At 40.7% G+C, this 19592-nt stretch overlaps 1 protein-coding gene across 3 annotated transcripts; it reads left to right on the top strand.

Moving 5' to 3' along the window:
* The first annotated feature begins 303 nt into the window (after nucleotides 1-303).
* On the top strand, nucleotides 304-19453 carry CPB2 (carboxypeptidase B2). 3 transcript variants are annotated; one of them, XM_010305922.2, is made up of 11 exons: nucleotides 304-438; nucleotides 4451-4526; nucleotides 7199-7323; nucleotides 7415-7523; nucleotides 8052-8153; nucleotides 9459-9563; nucleotides 12397-12513; nucleotides 13499-13589; nucleotides 17045-17247; nucleotides 19058-19142; nucleotides 19269-19453. In XM_010305922.2, exons 1-11 carry the CDS (start codon nucleotides 362-364, stop codon nucleotides 19451-19453), a joined length of 1275 nt encoding a protein of 424 aa, XP_010304224.1. In that variant the 5' UTR covers nucleotides 304-361. The 3 variants fall into 3 exon arrangements, with proteins under 3 accessions (XP_010304224.1, XP_075597941.1, XP_075597939.1); XM_075741824.1 differs by lacking the exon at nucleotides 304-438 and adding an exon at nucleotides 2982-3079; XM_075741826.1 differs by lacking the exon at nucleotides 12397-12513 and having other exon boundaries at nucleotides 326-438.
* The last annotated feature ends 139 nt before the right edge of the window (nucleotides 19454-19592 follow it).

The raw sequence follows: 19592 nt of genomic DNA, 5'->3' as shown, positions 1-19592 counted from the left end.
AAGAGCACGCTGCTGGACCTCCATAAATATTAGAGGCTCACAACTCCTTTGCGCTCAGTGTTCTTTCTTATGTCTACGGTTCACATCCACAATGAAATGACACAAAGGCTGAGATGCTAAAGCGACTTGTCAGTATGAAAATGTCCAAAACGTACCTTATCCTCTCATGGATAGGCAACATCAATATGAGCAGGACCTCCCCAGGGAGCTCTGTCATATTGACCTAGCCACCAGGAGCTTGGGGTTCAGGTTAGAGAGAGTATTAAATTTTAACCACTCTTTAAATAACTTTTTTTTAAATCAATAATGTGGGTCCTGAACCCTTGGCTTTCCAATTGCATTTGGTTTCATTGTGGATGCCATGAAGATGAAGTTTTACCTGCTATTTTTTACCCTATTTATCTGGATTCAAGAAAAGCATGTCTTCAGTCTTCCAAGGTAAATATCTGATAGTGCTACTGGGCTTTTAGTGTGTGGTGAGTGGGACAGGGAAAGTATTGAAGCAAAATAACTCCAAGTCGCATTCGAAAACGTTTGGCAAAGGCTGACATTTATTTATTGCTCTTGTAATTGGATATGTGGTTCAATTTAACATATAGATGGTGGAGGAAATGAAATTATTCTAAGCCTTCTTTGCATCCATAAATCCTATGTTTTTAATCATATTAAAACTATTCTTTTCGGTCTAAGTGCAAATCAATTCTGTTCATTCAGTGCTTTTGAATCCCAATAAAGGCCATTCTGAAACTTAATGGGAAAAAATAATTTGCTTCATTTGCCTTAAAACAAGACCTTAAATGAATTACTTCTTGAGGTAGAGAGGGAAACCATTTCAGAAAGTGCTAACAATCTGTTTTCTTTCTAAAGCAGCTTTTATGATTGTTTTTCCAGTCATAAATCATTTTTGAATAACCATTTCGTATTTGTACTATGTTTCTGAAGCAGCTTTATTGTTACCTATTGATAAGACTTCAGAAATGCCCTGAAACCAAATGCTTTGCTAAAACATGAGAACATATGTCAGAGATGAAGACAGCCAAAGTGCTTTTATTTTCTACATGTACAGCTGGTTTAAAAACCTGAAATGCTTTAATAGGTAGAACTAAAAGGATAAGCCCCTCATGTGGTGATATCAAGCAAGATGAACAATCTATAGGAATCATGATTAAACACAGCCTGCTCCCAGGACTGAAATACCTACACAAATAATAGTGAATTATATCTCACAGCCCTTCTGCGACTTCGCACCACAAGCCAGTGGGCAGGCCAGTGACAGGTGAACAGCTCTCGAGTTCATGCCTTAAAAGTGGATCTTTCATCTCCTTTTGTGATGCAATCATATTTTATTGTGGATTGCTACTACGGAGGTGTGAGGGTTAAAGTAGGGGGACAGTTAAACATGTTTTTAGGTGAATTTTGCGGAACAATATTGCTCTGTGCTATTCGAAGGTTCATTTATTTCATGTTTAAGTTAAACACTGAATATCTGACCCTTACAGAAGAATATGGCATTTCCTACTGGAAAGCATGAGTCTAACCCTCCCAGCCCTGGTTATGAAAATGGCTAAAATAATGAGATTTTAAAGGTGATATATTATATCTGACTTTTTACTTTTATTTGAGTGCTAGTGTTGGAGGATTTAACGGTCATGTATTAAAGCTTCCCTTTGCAAGGTTATAGTGTGATTACTGCATCTGGACTTCTAAGAAAAATACCAAATATTGTGAGACTTGTGAAAGAGCTGGTAACACTGGAAAGACTCCTGGCTCACTGGTAGGGAAAGGGCAAGGCTGGAGGCTGATCGAGAGCCAACAAGGTGGGAGAAAAGAAAGCCCACAGGTAGGCATCTATGCTCCAGGCAGACGAACAGCTTACATGGTCCAGGAGAACAGGAGAAGATGCTGGCAGCACTCCTCTAGTGACACCACCTGCTAGAGCCAGGGTAAGACATTCAGCTGGAGACAAGTAGGGAGGCCTCTCTTCTGGGGATAAGTCAGAAAGAACATGCCAGGTTTAAATGAAGTCAGGCTATGAGGACAGAGAGACACATCCATGCTGATGCCTCGTTTTTGTGTGCCTGTGTGGTATGTAATGTTGGTGGCCTTCCTAGTGACTGAGAAATGCAATGGAGAGGAGGGATGAAGAGACTGAGATGCCTGCAGAGAGCCGGCACTGATTTATGTCTACCTGTGAGATGGTGGCCAGGGTTTCTGGATGGGATTCATCTGACTGTATAGGATTTCTACACAGTTCTGCGTGGAAACAAGTCCCCTTCACCTTCCTGTACAGCTAGTGGAGAAAAATATGTGCATTTAGGTTATAATTCATTCCAGTTTAGCACACACATCTAAATCAGTTCAGGTTAACCAGACCTGAAAATGCCTGTTTCTTTATTAAGAGAGTGACTAGCTCAGGTGAAGATATCAAAACCATCTAAAATGAACTGTAATGCATCCCACTCCCTCTGTCATAGCTGCAGGATAAGACCTGAGCATTGTAGTGCTGGACTGCTATTTATCCAGAAATAATAGAGAGAGGAAAAACAGGTGGGGAACAGTGATAGAGTCCAGTGGGACCCTGGCAGAAAGTTGGAGGAGAGGAATGACAGGATCCCTTAAGAGGGATCCACTTAAGGACAAACTCAAAGAGCAACCAGGGAAGCAGGGCATGAGGACAGAAAGGGAAAGAAAAGAGATGTGTTCAAGATGAACACGTCCAGCCATACCAGGGCAGCAGGCAGGGCAAGGAAGCTGGGGGTAGAGGGTTGTTTCTGAGATTGGTATAAAGGCAGTAATTAGAGCTTTTGTCTGGGTGTTTCTAACAGGAGTGGGGCAGAAGACAGAGGAAAGAGGGACAAATCGAAGCAGAGGAACTGAGAAGCCCAATGACTACAATTTCATCTGTTAATACTTCCCATGTTAAACATGACTACAAGAGCAAGGGCAGAACTCGGATCAGCTTGTTCAATGTACTCAGGTCCTACCAACAAGAGCTATAGAGGAATTGCTGTTAGCTACCACCTGTCCAGTACTTACCACACTCAGCTGAAATATTTGTGCAACAAATGGTGGGGTACAAGTACATACCAGCTTCCTTGTTACGGTACTCCCAGACTGTGAGAATCATAGGATGAAACCAGATGCAGCTGCCCTTTTCTGGTCTCCCCTGTGAAAAGACTCCCCCAGATATAAGAAGAAAAATTTACTTCTAAAGTAGCCTCAAAAGCAAGCTTTGGAGTGCACTTGCCTAGAGAAATAGGCAAACTGCCAACCCTGCCTATCCCTGATTGCTTTTTGATGCTCTGTCAAACGATGGTGGAGGCAAAAGTAGGGCTGGCATATTGTTGGTTCTGCATGAGAAACAACAGTGATTGCTTGGAGCCTGGCTAAAAGTAGAAAAGATCAATCACCTGGTTGCCAGACGCCATCGGGTCTCTGCTTGAAATCAGTCACAACGAGTTGTGACAATCATGTTATGCAGTTTGAAAACACTATTTTTGAGAGTCCTGCCTATTTTCTTTTAGAACAGTCTTTGCAGACAGGGCTGGCAGGGACTTCCACAGTGCCTGGTTTATGCACTGCCACCAAGCGCACATGATTTGATGGCTGAGAGCCACCCCAGTCCAGAAAATGGAAATGGGGGGCTGACATTCCTCTGACTCTCCACCTTCTACACTCAAATTATTTTTATTATCTACCCAACATAATCTTGAACTATGTGCTTTGCAGGCCACTGAAGATCAGGGCTGGCTTTACAATGCAAAGTGATATTTTTTTTTGTTCCAGAAAGTGAATTTCACTTCTGTTACCAACGGTGGGTTCAGGCATGTGAAGCACCATCTCATCTACAGCATGTCCAGACCATGGGTTTCAAGTAGAAGTGGAATATGTTACTGGGCAAAGAGGGCAAGGACAGTGGTATAGACCGACTGAAACCAGACCTAGTAGAGGGACAGAAATGAGACCAGAAAAACTGGACTGGAGTAGGAATGATGATGGTAGTAGCCTCTGCACATCTACACAAACATCATGTTTGGCTTTTGCAGGAGACTGGGAGGGCTTATGTTTCTGCTGAACAGTGACTGAGACTGAGAAACTCAGGGGAGAACAGGGGAGCTGTCTTCCTGGTCCAGACTAGTTTTCCACCGGTGCTGCAGTACGCTGGATTAGCTGGGGCTGGTGGCTGTTGTGCTGGTGCCAGCTCCCAGGAGTTATCTCAGAGTCCAGCAGTAGGTATTGGCTACCAAAGTCCTGCAGCACCTCTTTCACAAACCTCTTTGGCACAAGCAGAGGCTGGAACGGGGCTCAGCATCTTCACTACTGAATCTTCTTTGAGTTCACGGCAGCCAAGCCAGGGAAGATGAGAAAGGCCAAGCCTGCTTCTCTACTTTTTTGTGACCTAGAGTAGTTCCAAGTACCTGTGCTTTACCTAAATACCCTTGTTTTTCAGGGACGAAGTTTTGTGGGCTCTCCCACAAACAGACAAACAGGTCGAAGCCCTTCAGGATTTACTGAACACCACCGAGGTAAACAGATCCCTCTCTCTCTGGCCTCTAGGCCAAATTCTTCCCCCAAGTGCACTAACTGCTTCTCCCCCTGGAGAAAGATTTAGCCCACTTTCGTTCATTTGTCCTAATACAGCAACTCAGCAAATGTTTGGTTTTCATTGCTCTGCTACCTTCTGATTTACATGAGGAGACTTCCACTTCATAATGTTACAGTAGTGCATTACACCGGAGCTCAGATTTATGCAATCGATTTTGTGTACTAAGGCACTGCAAAATTGGCAAAGCACCAACACACAGTAAGTAGAAACACTTTTGGTAGGGAGCCTCAGCACTTCAGACCAATGCAACCTTGACCTATCTGACTCGCACAGCTTTGAAGATCAGGACTGGATTTTTGTGGTATTTTTCTTAAAGCAGCATTTAGAAGACAAAAATCTCTTAAAGCAATACCTTTTTTATTACTTTTATCTGTCATTAAAGAAGAGAGTATTTAATTAAAATGAGGCATCTCTTCCTTTTCAAAAGCGTTTGCCCAATCACATCCTCACAGTTTGAAGCCAACACTTGGCAATAAAGGCGTAACCATTCCCTCAACCAACATAATTTACAGGATGACTGAAGATGTGTCTCAGATGACTGAGAGCTTTTAACAGTGCCTATGCTCAGTCTTCCTCTGTCTGTCTTAGCTCCTATTCATTTCATGTCCACCCCAAAATCCTACTAGTCTTCTGCTCTCCCTCCTAGCATCTTCTGATCCTTCCCTTCAGTTCACACAAACCTTGATAACCTTCCTTGCTCTTTTCCACCTCCACTTGCTGTACCAAAATTAATCTTCCCCCCTCCATCTTTTCCTCACCACTGTCATTCTTCACTTTCTTGTGCACAGGATTCCCAAGAAGCCACGAAGACCAACTGCAGCACATTCAGTGCAGAGAGAGCATGAGGTGCTTTCTACCAAGTCACTTATGTGACCGTGCAAACTGAATATTTTTCAAAGGTTATAAACTGGCCATATTTTTTTTCCATGGCTATAAGTTGCGGCAAGTTGTAAGAAGAAGGGAATGGGAGAAGGAAAGGCAATAGGAAAAGGAAATGGAAAGTGAAAAATAAAAGAAAAGGGAAAAAGAAAGGGAAGACATAAACAGTACCTCCCAACAAATTTTAATGTTTACAATCTAGCAAAAAAGAAGCAATTGAAAATCAGCATCTTACAAGAAGAATTATCAGGCTAATTATAAGTGTTACTCCTGCAAAAGTTGGAAAGCAAAAACCTAAAACAAAGGATATGCTTTGTTCTTATAGCACACACATTGCACATAGCATCCATCAGAAGACCCAGATGCAGGAACACCTACAGCAGAGGCTTTGTAGCTGCCCCTGGGGCAGTATTGACCATTGCTGATGATGGGTAAAGAGACCAATAATCATATACAAATCAAAGTTTCCCATTTACCCCCACTCATTGCTCCTCTGCCACCTCAGCTGTGTCAATCTGGAGTTCCTTAGCTTTCCTTACTCTCCATTCAAAGAACGCCTACACTAAAGAGAAACTAAATCTGAACTGGTGCACATCAGTGCAGAGAGCAGCCTAGCCAGGGCAACAGGGAAATCTGTGCTGGGGAGCTAAGCATCCAGCTTGCTTCTTGGATGGGTTTTCCAAACGATGCTGAGCCATGCGATGCTGTCGGTACCCTGCCAATAACGTCTGAGATGGCTACTCTCAGACTAGCTCAGCCATTTGTATAGCCCATTGCAGTAATATATCCAGGGCCCAAATGTTTCACCATTTATTGTTCCAAAGCCTTGATTAAAAGCATGGATGAGTCTACTGTATGATTTTGCAGACACATTCTGTCTGAGGAAGAAGTGAGGTAAACAGTTGACAGATGATACATGCCTGGAAACATGGTGCCCTAAGTTGAATATAATATTCCTGGTACAACTGCACCAGAAAGGAAAAAAAATAAACTATGCTGTCTGGTGACCCCATGCTGTATGTCTTCAAAAATGCATCCAAGAATTATGTTGACCTTTTTCACATTGTAAATTCACGCCTAATTTTCCACTTGCTGTCACCCCTAGATCTTGTGGTATTATTGGTTCTAAAGCTTCAATCTTTTACTGAATATGTTGGATTCTGATTTTATTATTGCTAAAGATTTAATTTTACCAAGAAGAATCTCATTTTCCTGTTTTCCTCCCTTCTCTAATCTCTGTATTGCTGCTTCAACTTGACTTATATTCGAACCCCTTCTGGCATTTATTTCCTCCCTGATCAAAGTCATCAGCGAATACAATAACTACAAAGACTGGTCTGATCTTCATTAATTCTCCAAATACCCTCAGGGAAAATAACTCTCAGAAGACTTGAAAACATGTAACATAATAACCGGCTAAACATATCTATTATACTAGAAATACTGTCTCAGAAAAGGCTATGTTCCTGTCTTTGTTCTTGATTTATGAATTTATGTGCAGAAGTCATTATAAACATTTCTTAAATACACACATTTCATTTCCAGCAGTAGCAGAATGCTATAACATGACACAGGGAATATTAAACTGCTTGTTACAAGTGGTCTCTTAAATCGAAAACATATGCTTCAATTATTTTAAAAATATTTGTTATATGTTAGTACGAATATTTTTTCTTCCCTCAGTAAAAAAAAATGTTTTTGGAAACTTTGCAGGTCATTCTCTGGCAACCTGTTGTGGTTGAAAACATCAAGAAGGACAGAGAAGTTCATTTCTATGTCAGGGCATCCAGCATAAATAGCATAAAAGCTCAGTTAAGGCAACTGACCATCCAATATAAGTATGTATTTTTTATTTGTTGTCATGAATGTTTCTGTAAAAGTGTTTGTCATTTATTTAAGAGGAGGTTGTGCTCTTTCTTTGTTATTCAGAGTCTCGATGGGAGATGTTCAAGGACTTATTGAAAAACAGACTATCAATGACACAGTCAACCCACGCAGATCTTCATCATACTATGAAAACTACCATTCAATGAAAGAAGTAAGATATTTTTGTCATAATCCTCTGTAGATTCAAGGGGTGAAATGTGTCTCATGGTTGAGAATGGAGCTAGGGAAAGAAATCAACAGGTAAATAATTACCATTGCATTGCTCAACCATTGAGACTTGTAATTACTGTAAGGCCTTCATAGAGAAGGAATGAAGCATCAGACAAAATCTCTCATACATCTGTTGCCTCAAACTGCCATTCAAATGCAGCCAACACAGAAGTGAAATGAAGTCACAAAACACCACATAAATATTTAAAAAATGAAATGGATAATAATTTAACAAAATAGAACTAAAGAGGAATTTCAGGGCTATACTTGGACTGGGCTGTGATTGTATCTTAATGTTTAAGAGAAATTAGAGTCAGGCAAGTGATAAGTGTTCTCAATTGCTAGTTTTCCTTCTCATCAGCTAAAGAGGCAGGATTTTGGGAGGAACAATGAATTTAAGTCTAGACCATTTTCGGGAATGAAGGAAAACAATAGGGAGAAGATCTATTTACTAACTTCATCCTTGCAGATATATCATTGGATGGAAGAAGTAGTGAAAGTCCATTCTGACCTCCTTCAGAAAATATATATTGGATCATCATATGAAAAACGACCACTTTATGTTCTGAAGGTAAAGCTGTGACATACTGCAAAATCTTTCCAAGTACTAATGTAAACAAGTGATGAGGTTTGGTCAGAACACTTTCTTAAATCTATACTTCTATGCATATTTTAATAATGTGTAAATTTTTGTCTTTTTTAAAAGTTTCCTAAATTCTTCTAAGTTTCATTACCCTTGACAAAGGTATTTAACCACATTAAGTTCCTTGTTGCGTCACAAAGAAGTTATCACATCTCGCCATCATCCAAAGGCATGAAATACTGGCATGGTGGATTCACATATTCAGAGATTGGTAGGGGTTGGAAGGGACCTCTGGAGATCATCTACTCCAACCCCCTACTAAAGCAGGATCACCTAGAGCAGGTTGCACAGGATCATGTCCAGGCAGGTTTTGAATATCTCCAGAGAAGGAGACTCCACAACCTCTCTGGGCAGCCTGCTCCAGTGCTCGGTCACCCCCAGAGTAAAGAATTGTTTTCTCATGTTGAGATGGAACTTCCTGTGTTCCAGTTTGTGCCAGTTGCCCCTTGTCCTGTCACTGGCCCCTTCCTCTAGACATCCACCCTTTAGAAATTTATAAGCATTAATAAGATCCCCTCTCAGTCTTCTCTTCTCCAGACTAAACAGAACCAGCTCCCTCAGCCTTTCCTCATACAAGAGATGCTCCAGTCCCCTCATCGTCTTTGTAGCCCTCCGCTGGACTCTCTCCAGTAGTTCCTTGTCTTTCTTGAACTGGGGAGCCCAGAACTGGACACAATATTCCAGATGTGGCCCCACCAGAGCAGAGGGGGAGGATAACCTCCCTCGACCTGCTGGCCACGCTCTTCTTAATGCACCCCAGGATACCTTTGGCTTTCTTGGCCACGAGGGCACACTACTGGCTCATGGAGAGCTTGTTGTCCACCAGGACTCCCAGGTCCTTCTCTGCAGTGCTGCTTCCCAGCAGGTCAAGCCCTAACCTGTACTGGTGTCTGGGGTTGGTCTTCCCTAGGTGCAGGACCCTACACTTGCCCTTGTTGAACCCTCCTCCGTTGACTATGAAGCCAATCTAGTTTGTTGCCCTGCATAGTTGGTGATGTATCCTCTTGATCTCAGGTCTTCCTGCACGCAGTGTTGGTGCCAATGGTAGGAGCTTGCTGCAAGCAGTCTGAATATGGCTCTCTGACTGTATGTGAACATAACTGAGAGCAGTGTCCTGGCCCAGGATCTACAAGACAGATGCTTCTTCCTCCATCTTCGTTACCCTTTTCAATTCCACTTTCCAGTACTACACTTTACAATGGTGACATTTTAATATAATTTCTCTTTTGTCAGCTTTCTAAAAGCCAGGAAAGATCCAAAAGTGCCATATGGATTGACTGTGGTATCCACGCTAGAGAATGGATTTCTCCTGCTTTTTGCCTGTGGTTCATAGGCCACGTGAGTAGATAATCACATCTGATTACCGTTTTCAAAACAAAGCAAAAAATCTTGACATCATTTACTTTCTCTTTCCAATTGTGCTCCAAGGTCCATAAAGTCTTAACTTATTTACTTTCAGAACACCAAGACAGGAGATTTGTGTCTGAGATTTATACATAGCAGTGTGTGTCAGTAGATGGAGGTATGCATGTGTGAGAGTGAGAGAAAGTCATGTGGATCAAATGCCAAAGAACTCAGATGTATTCTCAAGTATAGAATCATAGAATCTTTAAGGTTGGAAAAGACCTCTAAGATCATCAAGTCCAACCGTTGACACAACACCACCATGTCTACTAAACCATGTCCCGAAGTGCCATGTCGACACATTTTTTGAACACCTCCAGGGATGGTGACTCCACCACCTCTCTGGGCAGCCTGTTCCAATGCCTGACCACTCTTTTGGCAAAGAATCTTTTCCTAATATCTAATCTAAACCTCCCCTGAAGCAACTTGAGACCATTTCCTCTTGTCCTTAAAGTATGAAAGAAACTTTTCAAAGTATGTGCAGCAAATTCAGCAGTGATGTTTACAATTATGAATGGTCAGGGATGCAGAGGGCATGCCAGGAAAAGCAAGTATTTGGTAATCTACTAGGGCTATGTCTATACCACCACATGGATCCAAGGAACAATCCTGGCTCTTGATCACTTAGTGCATGGTGGCTCACACCCATATTACTCCAGCTGGCACTGCCTACAGTAGATGAGAGGGCACCCAGAGTGAGCTCAAGCTGTCCCGCAACCCTTGGTTCTTCCCTATGTGCCTTCCTAGAGCTACAGTTACCCCACACTTGTCTGCGCCAGCCATGGCATAGCTCCACACCAGTATGCAGACCAGCAATCTTTACTCAGCACTTGTTGCGTTGCGTCACCTCCTGCTCTGCTTGCTGCTACTGCTCCTCTGCCTCCTGCCTCCACATTTTCCATTTGTACTCATGCTTTTTTCTGGTTCTGCCTTGTTCAGAGAATGAGGCCACACAAGCCGCCTTCTTCTGAAAGTACTATCCCTGCTAGAGACACCGTCATTTCAGACCTCCAGAACATGACCAACAAGTGCCAGCTACACGCATAGTACCAGTTCATGGGAACTAGTAAATCACTGTATGATGGACTTAGCCTGACCAGCCTTGATGTGCAACCACAGACTGACAGTGACATCTAATCTTTAATATCTTTAATATCTACACTGCTCAGGACAGTGAACAAAGGTACACCAAAAGATACCTCATCCATGGTTTGCACCCATATCTCAGCATATGTTGCCTTGGTCTTTTTAAATTTAAGGCATCTCTGCTCAACTCATCACGCTGAGGTGCTGGCCCAGTTCTTAGTATGGACCAGGAAAAGGCTCCTAAGGCCCTTCTGGCCCAGACAAGGTTGCCCAGCTTACTCCGTTAATGTCCTGAGATATTATTTATTCTTACTTTTTCACAAAAGCAAAGTTCACAGTAAAAATAAGCTAGATGAGATTGACACTTCACAATCACCAGTACTGTAGCCAGAGAAACAACATAGATGTGTCCTTGAAACATGAATTATGGTTTGGCTGTGATGGAACTAAATAATGATGGTAGTAATAAAATAATAATAATAATAATAATAATAATAATAATAATGTATTTCTTTCTGTCCTCAGTCACAACCATAAAACCTCAATGACTATAACATTTGAAAGGAGATTGCAGGAGTTAGGGACAGATACAGATGAATGTACCTTGTGACCCACTGATAATCCAGGCCTTGAAGGTTCCCTTGGAGAGAAATGCATTTGCCCTTTTCACGCTGCTCCAAATAATTACCAGCTGTGCTGTCACTTTGCCAGTGACATGTCCCTGCAGCATTTTTCAGAACTAACAAGCTGAACATTAAGGTTCTCCATCCTCTTGATCTAATTTATGTGCTTTAAATTCAAATTTTATTTCTCTTATCACTTCATGAAGTAACATTTTAAAATTTGACATTAATACACATCTGCACACACACATCAAAATCAGTTGTTCTCTCTTGCAAATCCTAGGCATTCTTTATAATGTTTCCACTCTTTATCCTTTAATTTTGTTGTTGGATTGTAAAAAGATTGACATTTCTCATTTAAGTTAGAGAAAGTCCATTGCCTGAGGAAAACTAGGAAGGATTTAAAATGAATGAAGGTGCTTTAAGTAAGGTATAAAGAAAAAAAAAAGCTATGATTAAGGACTTAGTCTATTCTAATAGTAACAAAACCACTTATCTAGGTTAAAATTTATCCCTGTGTGGTGGACCAACAACCAGGTTAGGTATCACTAAAGCCTTCAAAATAGACTTTGAGGCACCATTAGCAATGTAGGTCTCACTGGCTCTTTGCATACAAATGCATTGAACTATTAATGCAACAGGGAGAAATACTGCTATGTACAGCAACCATTTGAAATGTTTCATGTTATTTCTGTGTTTGCTTCATTTTGCACTGCTTTTGTGTATTTTGGGTGGAAGGGAGAGTTCCTATAATTTGTACAAGCAGCAAAAGCTCAAACCTTCCTATTAATAGGCTTCAACTTTCTCTCACGACCTCCCGTTAACGTTAAAGGACTGCAGCGTGTCTGATTGACTCTATCAGTTTGAGAGACCCTGCACTTCTACCCAAGGAGCTACTTCGCTATTTAGCAATTTCTGTGATGTGATGCACGTCTATCCGGAGGTAGACTGGTCTGACAATTGCACAATTATTTTACATACGCCATCAGGTGCCTTTCTAGGAAGGTAAGAAACCACTATTAGGGATGCTTTTAATAAGTTTCCCCTGTGCTTTATAGGCAATCCATGTGCGTGAGAGAGATCAGACCATGACAACACTTCTGGAGCACTTTGACTTCTACGTCATGCCTGTGATCAATGTGGATGGCTATGAGTACACGTGGAGCCACCCCTCTGTGCGTAGAGATTTTCTGACAGGCTGTGTAATGTACTGATGTGCTATACGTGGGAACTAGCAGCGTGCATGCTTAGGGTGTAATTTCCATCCTGGAACTGCACATCCCAAACTCTGGATCTCTGCTTGGAATTTCTACCTCTCTGCCCTATTTAAACCACAGCAAATACTGCAACTAATTGGCATTTGACCCACAGTACCTTTGTGTCTTCCGAGCTGCTGGAAATGCAATTGGAAATGACAGAATCTCATTCTGGGATATTAATACTTCCAGATGTCAGGGAACGCTTGTGTCAGGTTTCAGCAGCAAGGTTACAAATACTGGCACAATCCAGCACAAGGTGAATAGTGTGCTGCATCAGACAGAGCACAGTCAATAATTCACTTCTTCCTCCTGCAAGGTAGTCCCGTTCTCTGAGTACTTTCTGTTTCAGATAAATGAAGAAGCAACAGGTATCTTTTGTCCAGGGTTTTATTTATTGGTTGGAAATTCTGAGCCACTGATATGGTTCTTTGATTTTTAGATCCTTCACTCCAGTTAAAAAAAAAAAAATCTTATCCACTCTTTTATTCATTTGATCTTTAACCCAGCTTGGCTCACATTGGGATTGTTATGCATATACATTTCAGCAGCTACACACCAAATTTTCAGCTTTTCACATGCTGTCTGCAATGCCTACAGAAAGGTTGGACTTAAATTCTTAAAACTCCCCTACCTGGCCAAACAGTATGTCTTCTCCTCTCCTTCCATACTGAAATCAAATCAGACATGACTCCCTCATATCCTACCCTACATTTCCTTTTATCATCCGGCCTTCCTGGCAATCAGATTGGGGGTTTATAATCTTTCTTGGTCTTTTGCCTCTTCATTGGCACTTGACCTGTAGAGGCAAAAGTTGGAAGTCACATTTTACTAACAAGTGAAATGGTGCCATTGTTTTTCTCAGCTTTCTCCCTGAACATGGCTCGTATGTCTCTTTCCATAGAATCGGCTGTGGAGAAAGAGCCGCTCATCCCACGGTAACAGCAAGTGCATCGGTACTGACATGAACAGGAATTTTGATGCTCACTGGTGTGGTATGACATAATTTCCTTCCCATTGTACTCCTGCCTCAATTTTAGCCTTTAAAATTCTTAATTTTGAAAACATTTCTATTTACCATTTCATAAAGTTGATATAATGACAAATGCAGCTGAATAATGAACTGGTGAACAGTTCCCCAACTTGAGATGCTTTTTGTTGCGCCCCAGGATTTTTCCTCCTCAGATGCCACACCATGGACTAACCTCTTCCCAGTATGATGAAAAGAGAGAGGGGTACCAGGACCCTGGATCCTGTCTCTTGCATCACACCATGACACACTGGGCACAGGCTGTGGGGGGAAAGGAGGAAAGAGGGAAAAGGTGACCCTTGCCACGTCACTCAATGCCTGTTGCACCACACAGTTGAGTAGATGCTCCATTGTGTTGTACGAGCTGATCACCTCAGTCATCCTTCAGCAATGCTTGGCTGACCAAGATTTCTTGGCTCTCAGTGTTTGCTGGCAAGGCTGTATCATGTTTACTTACCCGCAGGCACTTTAGTACATGACAGGTTTTTTAATAGTCTGCAGAATAGCAGTCTTAAAATTTACCCTATAGATCAGATCTGGCTTCACTCAGTACTGACACTAATGTCTGGTATGACTTTCAGTCATTTTAGTCCATTGCTAAACTGGGAAGATGTTTATTTACCAACCACGGCAATTATATGGAGAAAAACATACATATGAAATGGGGACCAAATACATACATTTAAAAGTGATATTCAGAATAAATATGTTATGAAAATAGAACTTAAAGAAGTCTAAGTTATAAGAAGCAAAAAGCTATGTGATACAAATGCTAGTTCTGGTGAAAGATTATGTAATGTACTGCATTTAACTTGTGAAGTGCTTTTGGTGGTGAACAACTTCTGAAGCGGAGAAGTGATTCTACTTTACAAAAAGCAGAAGAACACAGGTAGATTAGAAAATGCTTCTTCTCTAAACAAGTCTTTGGACAATATGTACACTTTTCTTAGAGAGCAAAAGCAGAACATCTTACTTTAGTAACTTGGGAAATATTCATGCTGTTTTCAGCCACGCTATGCTCCTCTCTTAGACATGGTTGAAAACATAGAAGAGAGAAGCTTCAGCACCTTGCAGGGTCATTGGAGATAAAAACCTGTTTGTACAGATAAATCTAAGCACTGAAGTCAGGTGCTTACAATAAACTAAGCAGATGACTGCAAGGAACTCCCTAGGTTTCTACTCCTTTTAGTTATACAATCAGTAAAATGCTGAAAAACAAAATCCCCCTTTTCTTAATTAACATAAAAATACTGCTTCTACAGAATCAGATACATCTTTGCTTACTAACTGATAGCAATGGTTGAACAGATTGGATCCAGAACATATTAACTGTAGAATCTCCATTATTGTTGTAGCTCTGCGAAACACCTGCAGTTCAACAGGATGCTCAGAAGAACCAAGGTGGAGTTTCACCACTTTATAATAATGTTGTAATTATTATTAACTGTGTCAATTGAATACAATAACACAACTGTATTCATGGGAAATGACCACCAATTCACGGGAACCTGCAATTTACTCTTCCCTTACATACTTTTAAGCAGAGAAAAGTTCTTGTCAGGGGTCCCAAATGCTCAGACTTCCATTGGCTTGAGGTTTGCTTGCGAATACACTTTATGCCACCACAAAATTCCAGGCTTTATATGCACGCATTCAGTCAGAGCTGAACTGCTGTGTTTATCTATCCTTCCTCTTCAGCTGCTCAGATAAAAACTTTATGAACAGGTACAAAGCCCTCACAGTTTTTATGAAGAGCAAAATATACTAAATGCGCTGATACATTACACCTTTTTATACTAATAAAAGGCAAATTTACTCCACTAAAACCAATGCACTTGCTCTGTGGAACTAAATTTGACTGGAATCCAGTTTTACCCATGTTTTTCATATTGTTTCCTTTGCTGGCTGTTCTCAGTATGACCAAGGATTTAGGAAAGTAGACAGAACATTAATCCAAGACTGCCAGCAGACAGATTCTTCATTGCCTTTTTCCTTAGACAGCTACCACTTCTGTGCAAAGCAGTACAGTGTAAAACTTAACACTCTCATTTTACTGCCTTTGCATGATTTTACATAGATGCCAGGAATTGTTTGCATTTTCATATACATGAATTTTCATGGACTGTCTGTGAAATCGCCCTTAATTCAGTAACATGAAGACTTATACATTCCAGAACATAAAACATACCACAGCCCTCTCTGTCCCAGCACCCTTGTTTCTGACCTCCAGCCTGCATCTCCCAGACTCAGTGTCTCTGTCACCACTTCTCTCCCCCAACTTGCTCTCTTCACTTTATTACTTCCGTTTTTTCTGCTGTGTCATGCAAGGGTGTAGGTAACTTGAAGATTTATTTTCAGCCATTGATATTATAAAGGGACTTGCAGTATCTGTGGAACAGTTGCATGCGTGAAAATACTGGTTTATTCTTAACATGGACAGCCAGGTACCACCATATCACCAAGTCCTTCTGTCTATCATAACTACATTTCACCCAAAGGTTCTTGCAACTTTTAATTAACTAAAACATATGTATATATAAAAATTGTTAAGTGTTTTTGGGGTCCAGATATGCTCCCCATTACTTTGTGGCATGCTATAGTTCTTCCCTAGCTATCACCGGCACCAGAAGACATTTCCTTCTCTCCTGTACCATATGATAAGAGCTTGTGTTGCTTCTACAGGGCTGCTACTCTGCAGACCTAACTGGCATTACTGATTTTTGGAAGATGGACATCTGTTAAAGTGTCCCAGTGCTCAGGGATGTTAAAGTGCTCAGTGAGCTTTATTCCTGCATAAGATTTAAGCATAATATGTCCATCAAAACTACAGATAGTAGTAAAGGGGTAAAATTACAACATTTATTAAAACATGAGGAGCTCACATTTAACACTAATGATCCTGGCTGCTTCCAGAAAGTTATTTGGTCTTATTCTGAAGACAGCAAAAATGGTGAATCCTAGTTGTCTTCTACTTGTTCTAGTGCCTAGTTTTCCTCATTCTTAAAAACCTTCATTTTGATTTGTGTTTCTTCAACTTCCAATTGGCAGTTTGCTTTTCCCTGAGATTAAATAATCACTTAAAACTGTCTTTTTCTGGCAGTACTTCTAGATTTTAAGAAGGGATCTCACAATCTTGTTCTTGATGAATTTAAATGGAGCATATTCATCCTCTCCTCTAAGACTTTTTATCTGGCCTTTGAATAATTTTTTTTCTTCACCTTCTCCATTTTTTTTTTCAAAGACTAGGTGAGAAATCCTAGTAGGCTCACATAGATTTCTGCAAGCATGACAGTTCTTTCCATAGCATGGCAGAGTCCATGATTTCCTGTGTATTAGCATCATACTCTGCTCCTTCATTAGACTAACAGAAACGCAGAAGGGAAGGAGTTAGGAGTAACACTGTGCGCTCTTTCGTTACAGGGGAAGGAGCATCTCCCTACGAATGTCAGGAGATATACTGTGGACCCTACCCAGAGTCTGAGCCTGAAGTGAAAGCAGTGGCTCGCTTTGTCAGAGATCACAAAGACATCATTAAAGCCTACATAACCATGCACTCTTACTCCCAGCTGGTATTGTTTCCTTATTCTTACACTACAGACAAAAGCAAAGACCATGATGAGCTGGTAAGTCTTCCCATCTCCTGAAGTTTCACATTTATTACAGAACTTCTTACCCTGTTTGGTTAGGCTTGTAATGAGGGAGGCACAGTGCTCTGAAGATCAGGAATTAGGAAATGAGATTTCTCTTGATGTTCTTAAGAATTTAAAGAAGGCTGGGCTGGTCTAGCAGCATGTAAGTCAGCAAGCTTCTTCTGAAGACTATGGAAAAATGAAAATATTTTTTTCCAGATTGATAACACATCAACAACCCCTGGTATGTTGAAGCTGCAAAGTCTTGGGGTTTTGGACACCTTGAAAAGATATTTGTGCAAATTCCTGATTAAATTGTATGGTTTACACAAACTCTCAAATTACTTGCATGTGCAACTCTGAAAAATACCCTCCACATACCTAAGCAATGAGGTATTGTGGTGCACATTTGCTGCTTTTATAAAGGTTTTTGCTACAGATACTTATTCAAAATGGTCCTAATGGTAGGACACAAAACATACCCTGCCTATGTAGTATTTTACATTCTTGAGCCACCAAATCACACAGTAAAAACTCTCCTAGAAGACTGACAGATTTCAAAACAGAGAAAGTAGCTGCTGCTTTTTCCCACTGACCATAAAACTCTGGGTTTGTCTGGATCTGGAAAGGATATCCAGGCTAAAATGGATTTGCTAACAGAGTAATCAGAGTAATCAAGCCTAAAGAGTAGGTGGAGAGCTTAATCATATTCTTCTTATGTAAAGACATCAAATTCCCCAGAGCAAGGAATTCCCTTTCCTACACTTCCTAGCCCACTTTTGGTGTTTCCTAAGCTCCAGGTGCTGAGGCAATGAATTCTTTTACTTCCAGTAAGGGCTCCTGCCTAAGAAAGGAGCAGAAACCCCATAAAGGTGACCAGGTTTGCAGGCTTTGGGATTTGCCATATGGGAAGACAGCGCATGTCTGAGGTGCAGAGGTCATTTCATATGCTATACGACACAAGGACAGACAGAATGAGAGTTTATAAAGATACAGGATTAACATTAGCACACACTGCTGACATTTTTACTGCTTCTCAACCTCATGCATCTCCCATGTCACTTAACATAGTTTAGTGAAAAAGCCTCATATTTAAAAAAAAAAATTGAAAAATAAAGAGTTGTATAGATAAGAGGAGAATAAAAAGTACAAAATTAATGCATTAGAAGCATCCTACTTCGTAAGACAAAACCCGAGGCAGTCCAATATAGCATTTCCATTGGTAACTAGTGCCAGTGTGTTCAGAAGAAATGGAAAAAATTCAGTAATATAAATACAGAACAAACTAACTCCAAACAACATATATTCTTGGTTACTGTTTAATTTCCTGAAACAAACTGTTTTACATACTGCAATAAAAAAAACCCTGCAGTTGTGAGTGAACAGTAATAATCCATTTCTGACTCCTTCCCTGTAAAGCAGGAAGAGATGCACTACTTCAGGGCATTTAAGTCTTCTTCATGGCTTAAGAGTAGAATTCCCTCAATGCAAATCTTTTTCTGCTGTTTTTGTCAATACTACGTAAATCAACAGTGACTTTAATACTGTGGCGGAAAAGGAAAAATATGAGACAAGTGGGAACACATGATTCGACAACAGTTTGCTGCCTGAAGTGGTGGTAATGCAATCTGTAGCATGGGCGTATGCTGAACGTTTTAACCACATTCTGTCGGTTTCCCAGAGCCTTTTATAAGAGTATTTAACTACTGCGAGATCCAGAGCACGGTGTAAGTAAATTCTAACTGCATACATATTAATGATTATCACAAGGCTATAAAGCTAATAATGTTTTGTTTAATTTCAGGAAAGGCTGGCAAAGAAAGCAGCTACAGCTATAAAGAGGACAACAAGGAAAACTTATAGACTTGGTGCTGGTGCACAAACCATTTGTAAGTATGACTTTACTACAACAACAGGGATGACAGCATATCCTAGCTAGCATCAGAAGACAGCTTTTGAACAGAAACTGAAGTTCTGGCTTCAAGTAACTTACCTATTTTCCCTTCCTCATCCAGATTTAGCTCCTGGAGGTTCAGATGACTGGGCTTATGATCTTGGCATTAAATATTCTTTTACCATTGAGCTTCGGGACACAGGAACTTACGGATTTTTGCTTCCTCCTCAAGAAATTAAACCCACTTGCTTAGAAGCACTTTCTGCTGTCAAAGAGATAGCTCAACACGTTCTTCAAAATTTGTGATGTCGAATATAATTTATTCCAGCATGACTGTACTTAGTTAGCTCAAATAAGAATAAAAAAAGCTTGCTGCTTTATTAAAATTATTTTTATATAGGCCAAAAAAAGTGACTGCAACCTCTATACTTTATTTTAGAATACA

Source organism: Balearica regulorum, chromosome 1 (genome assembly GCF_011004875.1).
Source record: "Balearica regulorum gibbericeps isolate bBalReg1 chromosome 1, bBalReg1.pri, whole genome shotgun sequence".
Taxonomy (NCBI): Eukaryota; Metazoa; Chordata; class Aves; order Gruiformes; family Gruidae; genus Balearica; species Balearica regulorum.
Note: the sequence above shows the minus strand (reverse complement) of the source record. Positions and strands in the feature narration are given on the sequence as shown.

Excerpts from the sequence above, each read along its gene's own strand:
- CPB2 (XM_010305922.2), top strand. The coding sequence starts at position 362 with ATGAAGATGAAGTTTTACCTGCTATTTTTTACCCTATTTATCTGGATT. Across the intron at positions 13,590-17,044 it reads TTTTGATGCTCACTGGTGTG|GGGAAGGAGCATCTCCCTAC; the intron begins GTATGACATAAT and ends CTTTCGTTACAG. Across the intron at positions 17,248-19,057 it reads GCAAAGACCATGATGAGCTG|GAAAGGCTGGCAAAGAAAGC; the intron begins GTAAGTCTTCCC and ends GTTTAATTTCAG.